Genomic DNA, 8,079 nt, shown 5'->3' with positions numbered 1-8,079 from the left:
ATAAAATAAATGCAATTTGCATTAAACGTGTCAACAGTTGCATTCGATCACATATTTATGCACAAATATACCTTAACAAGTGGTAAATATAATAAATCAGACTAGACAAAAAAAATTCACAAACTTGTTCTTTGAATGAACACACACATACATGGGCACGCATTGCAACTGTAAATTATGGAAAATTTCAATTTTACTTACAAATCATTTATGCCGTTAAAGTAATATGCCACACTTCATTAAATATTAAATTCCATGTCGACCTGTGTAGCGAATTTGAAAACCGGAAACTCACCTGCAAAAAAGAGAAAAAAGAAAAAGTAAGAAAAAACCATTTTCATGTCAAGCTAAGTAAAATTAACATTAACAATTGTAAATGTAACAAGAGTTGAAATATTCATGAGCTAGTAGACGTTGTATATATGTATCTATCGGTAGATATGTAGTATCTTTTATGTAAACAAGCGAACATGCAAGTGCGAGATATGCGGCATTGAATTCTTAAAAACGCCCCTGTAGGAAAATGTTAGTAATATTGGCAGCTGCTTACAATAACAAGAAAAAACCTTGTATATATTATATACATTATATATACTTTATACATTGTATATATTATCTGCATTACATATAGTATATACATTTAATATACATAACAAATTCCATATAAAACTTCATTTTGACCAGTCAGTTTGTATGACAGCTATATGCTATAGTAATCCGATCTGAACAATTTCTTCGGAGATTGCACTGTTGTTTTGGATAATAACTTATGAGATTTCTTAAGGATATCTGGTGAAACGAAAAAGTTTGCCATACAAGCACTTGATTCCCCTCGTTCAGTTTATATGGCAGCTATATGCTATAATTGTCCGATCACAACAGTTTTTACGCAAATTACACTGATACCTTAGGAAACTATTAACGCCAAATTTCGTGAAGATACCTCGTCAAATACCAAACTTTTCTATACAAGAACTTCAGTTCGATCGGTCAGTTTGTATGGCAGCTTTATGCTATAGTTGCCCGATGTCTGCGGTTCTGACAAATGAGCAACTTCTTGAGTCAAAAAGGATGTGTGCAAGATTTCAGGTCGATATCCCAAAAACTGAAGGACTAGGTAGCGTATATACAGACAAATGGAGAGACCGACATGACTAATTTGACTCAGATCGTTATGCCAATCATTTATAACCGGTGATCCAAGTAGAGGTACTTTTTTTTCAAAATTTTTTTTTTTTTTTTTTTTTGAAAGATCCAGAAGATCCGACGTTTTCGAGCCAAATTTTTTTCAGAGATTAGCCCCATTTCCAGCTCACTGAGTATAAAACCAAGCGTAATTTTCGCATTTGGAACAAAGAACAACCTAAAGAGATTCAAGAGCTGTCATTTCATCCAGAAAAAACAACGGCTTCGTGTGGTGTTTATGACGGTGGAATCATCGATCCATATTTCTTCAATAATGATGCCAGTGAGAACGTAACCGCGACCGTTATGAAACCGAGTATTTGTTTTCTGAAATTGAAGCTCATGATCTCGGCGACATGTGGTTTCAACAAGACGACGTCACTTATCACACATTACATCAATCAATGGATTATTTGTCGAGGGAACACTTCGGTGAGCAGATATTTCACGTTTTGAGTCGGTGGATTGGCCACCAAGATCGTATGATATGACACCGTTAGACTTTTTCTGGACCATCTATAGTCGTGGCGAATACTTGAACTAGATAATCTTGAAAAAATAAATGCGAAAAAATGTTCTTTCGAATGATATTGAATCCCTGGCGTGTAAATTGGCGCGTGTTTTCCTTAAAAAAAATTGGGAATCTCGGAATGGATCAGCCATTATATATACTTTATAGGGTGTCTAGACATATCCTTGGGAGCTACAAACTTAATAATTCAGAATATATAAATCGAATCTTGAGAAAAACGAGTTTAAGAGTAAACTGATGAAACTGCTTGAACTGTGTGGTTAAGTTTAACAAGCTGTAACTCAAAAACTATTTGAGATGTCGATATAAAATTTCTGTAGGTTATTTTGAAAAGGTATAAGCTATGGAAATATGGAAAAATGGAAAAATCACAACGGAAAATATCAAAATTCAATAAAAAAAAATTAGCAATTGCTGTGCATGATAATTTCTTGGGAGTCCTCAACTTGTAAGGCAAGTGGGTTGAAAATATAAGAATCTGGTAACCACAAGCACCTTCATGCACATACATACATGCATAGACAGTTAATTATATATATATGCACTTCGAACCACTTACACAGCCACATTTATGTCGGTTGATTGGCAGACAGACGCTTTATAGATAAGAATGAAAATTGTAAGCGACAAAAAAGCAATGAGCGCGCGCTTGAATAGAATTGAATTGAATGGAATAGCGCTAAAAGCGCAGCCAATATGCAAGAGCAACAATAAAAAATGTTGTTGCATAGAATAGCATTATTGACAGGTACATGTGGAATTACATAGCTGCGCATATGTGTGTGTGTGTGAATGTATATGGTTTTATATGGTAGACTTACTTACAATAAAAGGCATTATAGCTAAATTCAATAGCTATGCCCACTTATTTGTTTGCTAAGCGCTTAGCGACTGCATAATATGTGGTGGCATATATGAATGTATATAGTATACATTTACTTATATCCATATAAGTATGTAAATGCATATATATGTGAATGTGCGTATGTGTCGATAAATGCTAACTAGCATGTTTTCGTGCTCGCGCTCCGGCACAATTGAAATTGTATCTGGCTGCTTACGATTTATTGTGCGTTCTCATAAAGGTATTTTTCTATTTTATTATATTTCATTGAACGCGTGATAAGCCCACAAGAAAGTGCATAAATAACACACACATATATTCTACGTGTAAATATTTCAATCAGAGCTTGCATAAGGCAGCAAGTGGGTAACTCATAGGTGTGAGTCTTGAATATTCTTGGTAGGAATCAATGAAAGAAATGCTCACTCGATGTACTTAGAAAGAACGAAGAGAACAGTTAAGAAAAAAGTGAAGTTTACAAAAACTTTTAACAATTTCAGTTCACAAGGGTCGTTACCTAAGGATTAGACCTGTAAAACTGCTACGTAACAAATTGTATATCTCACCACCGGCTATAAGTAGCTTTCCATAAAAGGACCTCCCAAAATATCGCAAACTGCTAATCTACTATCCAGTATATGTATACCATTCACCAATGCTTGAAACGCGGCGAATCGAACAAACAACTGGTATAAACCTAATATATACTGGCATAATAAGATATCAACACAGCACCTTTCCCAAAAGGACCTCTCAAGATATATATAGCTAACTGCCAGTCCCCTATTGGGATTATAGTAAGCTTAGAAAACGGCGAATCGAACAAGCAACTGGTGTAAACAGAAAAACTGCAGCAAATCGCAGAATCAATTAAGCAACTGGTATAAACAATTTAAATTTGCATAAATAAATATCAACACAAAAGCTTTCCCAAAGTACCTCAGCAAATCAATCGAGCAACTGGTACAAACCAAATAAACTGGCATAATCAAATACCAAAATACCCCTGTCAAAATATCCCAAACTGCCAATCTACTATTTAGTACTTTTATGTCATTTACCAAGATTTGGAAAACGGTAAATCGAACAATCAACTGGTATAAACCAAATATATTGGCATAATCAAATACCAAAATACCCCTGTCAAAATATCCCAAACTGCCAATCTACCATTTAGTACATTTATGCCATTCACCAAGATTTGGAAAATGGTGAATCGAACAATCAACTGGTATAAACCAAATATATTGGCATAGTCAAATATCAACGCAACAGCTTTCCAAAAGTCATTCTTCAAAATATCAAAATAATAGTCTACCGTTTAACATATCTATGTATTCCCTACAAAAAGCTTGGAAATCAATGAATCGAACCAGCAACTGGTATAAACCGAATTAAATGACATAAATTAATAGCGATCGAATGGTAATACGAATAACTGTGTTAACTAAAGAGCAGAGTGAAAATAAATCAAAAACAAAAATTGTTTTTAATGAGGCTCATGAGATCGTAGAAATCTTTCAACTCTTTTAGCGATAAAGTAATAAACCAAATTTAAGGAAGAAATCGAATCGAATTTATTGTTTGTCTTATTAACATAAAACCCAGAGAAGAGAATCCCAACATTTCCTAATAGTTCTGTAGACTAATAGATCTGTAAGCATCTGGTGTCCTCACGGTATGATATACTGGAAGAAGTATCGATAGTAAGACCACTGAGTCTGTCGTGTCAAGATTATCAGGGATCTAGTAACTGAACTCCATCTGGTATCGCAAAAGATCAAAACTGGTCTGTGCGTGGCTCATTGGTCTACCAGACTAATCTAACCTAACTTAAACGTTACTACAGTAAACAAAGAAAAAAAATAGTCACTTTCAGGGATTCCCATCCCATCGTTTCCACAGACTTATGACACGGTGTATCGATTTGATGAAACAGCAATTTCTTTTTCACCGAATGCTGCCGGTTTTCGGCAAGTTTATCATGTGCAGTTTACTCAGATGACTGTCGATTGGACTTCGGACTGAAATGAGGGAGCCTAAACTCTGGTTTATTACATTTTGAGATGTTCCAAACACTGCCCCGAATCCACTTTGCACAGAGCTTTCTTTCAAGTGTCTGCTATTTCAAACAACTTCATTTGATGAACATGCGAAATTATTTTGGAGACTTTTTCGATGCTTTCATTCTCTAAAGTTCCCTTTTTGGTGTAACAAATATCTTTACAAAATTTTTATTGCAAAAATTCAACTCCGTAGTCACTCCTACATACATTTTACGCTGCGAAACTTAATCAGGCGACTCTTCGCTAAAATATTTTCTTCCAGTTAAGTTTATAAAAAGTACTAATATTCAAGACACATCATTAAAGCTCATAGCATTAGGGCAGCTTAAGCTCAGCTTATCAAATACCAGATACGCATTACAGTAGCCATACGTGCTTGACTGCATGCTTGACAATGTGCGTTTGGCATGCGCTTGTCAATCAGTCAATGCACCAGTTCAGTCATCAATCAAAGATTGCCACGCCACACTTTAGTTAACTTTTTACTGACTTTATTTCGCTCTTACTTACTGTAATTCTCATATGGGAGTGTGTGGAAGAGTAGTATGTTTTTGTTGTACCACAGTGCAATAGAAAAAGTTGTAGACACCTCAATCAATATACTAAATATGTATACAATAACAAAGTAGGTATGCGCCGTCAGCTCACTATATTTTTGTATGCGTCTACTATTGTCTGCGAACAGTGCCACGCCCGTTTCGAGTACCAGCTTGTTCGCTGAATATAAATTCCTTAAACGCTTGTGCGTTGCATTTATTACTGAAATTGTAGCTATGCGCGCAGAAACGCATATATTTAGTATGTCGTATGTGTAAAAAATGCAATTTTTTTTAATCAGTGTGTATTAGGGAGGTTCGATATGTATTAAGTCTACAAAATTTAAACGAAATATTTGGAAAAAAATTTTGAGTTGAGTTGAAAAAGTTCAACATCGGCAGCTTCAGCTCGGTACACTTCATATAATTGTTCTTCAGCTGTCTTGACCTCTCTGAAAACTACGATTTGTGCAGATCTGTAAAGCAAACCTCCATGACGGCGACAACCTGTTCTTTCAACATACATTTCTCCCACCGTTATTCTTGAGCTCGATAAATTTCATCCAGCGACTCTACAACTTCCTTAAACCCTCCGAAAACTGCGGTTTTTGGAGTTCTATCAAGTAAATAATAATATATAAATAATTAAATTTCTCCCAGATCAGTGAATTTTTTCTAGTTTGGATACACAAATAAATCACACGGAACTAAAACTTTAGGAAGTGGTGGCGGGTAAAGCAAGCACAGTTCAACCCGTACAGTTATTCAGCAAAGTAGAGCCCTGTGAGCGTTCTGTCTTTCCAAATATTCTTCTTTTATGATTCAAGTAACTCATGTCTTTCGGGCTTAGACCAAATTTCTTTGGGTAGCCAAAAAACATCCGTTTGAAGTCGAGCTAGAAGAATGCGAAACATTCCCTCCCCAAGGTTGTGCGCCGGGTTTGGAACCCGCCAGAAAACCATGCCAACGAAATATCGATATATATATAACACCTTGTGAGTCCCAGCAAACGGTGATCAACTTCTTTTCGGCCGATAGGAAAGTATTCAACTTCTTCCTAAAAGATTCGCCGGCTGTTTCGCCAATTCCAAAATCCCTAATAGGCACCCTTGGATCCACGATCCGTCACCTGTCACGAAACAATAAAAAAACTTCTTCGAATTGCACCTTAACAGTTATCCGGAGTTATGCCTATATTTTTGTACACTTTTTTCTTTATTTTCGGGACACCTGGGTATTGTTGATAAAAAAACTGTGATGCGTCCACGTTAAACGATAAATTTTTTGAGATATCGGTCTGAAACTTTGCACACCTCTTCTCCTTAGAAAGCAGCTGCTCATTTATCGGAGCCGCCGACATTGGACAACTATAGCATATAGCTCTCATACAAGCTGACCTATCAAACTTTAATCCTTGCATGGAAATTTTTTTTGTTGGACAAGATAGCTTTACCAAACTTGGCATGGGGTTTTCTCCAAGGCAACAGTACAATCTCCGAGAAAATTGTCCAGATTGGACTAGTATAGCATATGGCTGCCATACAAACTGAACGGTCAAACTCAAGTCTTTATATGGAAAACTTTTTCATTTGAGGAGATATCTTTACGAAATTTGGCATGGAGTTTTCACCAAGGCAACAATCTCCGAGAAAATTGTCCAGATTGGACTAGTATAGCATATGGCTGTCATACAAACTGAACGATCAAACTCAAGTCCTTATATGGAAAACTTTTTCATTTGAGGAGATATCTTTACGAAATTTGGCATGGAGTTTTGTCCAAGGCAACGGTACAATTTCCGAAGAAATTGCTTAAATCCAACAACTCTAGCGTATAGCTCCCATACAAACTGAAAGAACCAAATCAAGTTCTAGTAAAAAAATCTTGAACCTGTGATGGATATCCTAGTTTCGCTACAACTAAAGTAAATATATTGTTTTCGTATTTTTAATCTGATTTGTTGCTATTTGAAACGTTCATAAGCGTAACAGCTAGTCATATGCACAGCACGCCCGCCCGATTATCATCTTACTGACAAAATTCCAAAAACATACGCATACACATACACATACATACAACTTTCATTCGATCTGAATCATCGCTTCTTATTATCAACCAAAAGCGATCTACCATCCGCTTAATATTATGCATGCTACTAGTATGTATATATATATGTCTTAAAAGCAGATATATCACGCCACGATTTAATTTCATGCCGATTTTTCTCTAGCCTTCATTTATGAAGCTCACTTTCATATTCTTCACACATCTCGCTGCCACGGTGTTAATGCGACACCTCTGTGGTTATTCCTAACCCCATTCGTCAGCACCACACTCAACTCCGGCGTCCCCAATAGTCTGCTTTGCACTTTTCACCTCTTCTTTTTGCCATGCTTTCCAGCGTTTGCACGAAGCAATGAAGCTGTCAAAGTGTGTAAGTCACTTGCTCGGATTTTAACATGAATTGCTGAATTGTTCCGCTGAATATTCACCTCATTGCCTATGTCTGCTTGAGTGCCTACGAGTACGCGCTGTGGCTGCACTATATCTGCACTATATGTTAATGAAAGTGCTCGATATAGAATTGTGCGAATATGCTTTTGGCGCAAATGACAAACTGTCATTATCATTACAGTCACAGTCACTGTCGCTGTCAGTGTCACTTGGTTGTAATGCAAAAATAAAATGCAAAAATAAAATGCAATCATACTTTGCCGATTGACTTCGAACATAACGAAAATATGGTAAATGGAAGAGCTAACGGTAGGGGGATCTAGAACAAGTAAGGAAGAGCTAAGTTCGAGTGTCATCGAACATTTAATACTCTCGCATGATAAAGTGATAATCGAGATTTCAGGCGTGGTTGTGAACCGATTTCACCCATATTTGGTACATGTCATCAGGGTGTTAAGAAAA

At 36.3% G+C, this 8,079-nt stretch overlaps 1 protein-coding gene across 2 annotated transcripts in view; it reads right to left on the bottom strand.

Moving 5' to 3' along the window:
* Nucleotides 1–215: 215 nt before the first annotated feature.
* LOC108969157 (probable serine/threonine-protein kinase DDB_G0282963) overlaps nucleotides 216–8,079 on the bottom strand; it is a 128,239-nt gene continuing 120,375 nt past the window's right edge. For both annotated transcript variants that reach the window (XM_018933713.1, XM_018933714.1), the window contains one exon: nucleotides 216–295. In XM_018933713.1, coding sequence (XP_018789258.1) covers nucleotides 240–295 — 56 coding nt within the window. In that variant the 3' untranslated portion in view covers nucleotides 216–239. The remainder of the gene's footprint in view (nucleotides 296–8,079) is intronic.

The sequence above is a fragment of the Bactrocera latifrons genome, unplaced genomic scaffold (genome assembly GCF_001853355.1).
Source record: "Bactrocera latifrons isolate USDA-ARS-PBARC rearing strain unplaced genomic scaffold, ASM185335v1 scaffold_242, whole genome shotgun sequence".
Classification (NCBI taxonomy): domain Eukaryota; kingdom Metazoa; phylum Arthropoda; class Insecta; order Diptera; family Tephritidae; genus Bactrocera; species Bactrocera latifrons.
This window is presented reverse-complemented; position numbering and strand designations above follow the sequence as displayed.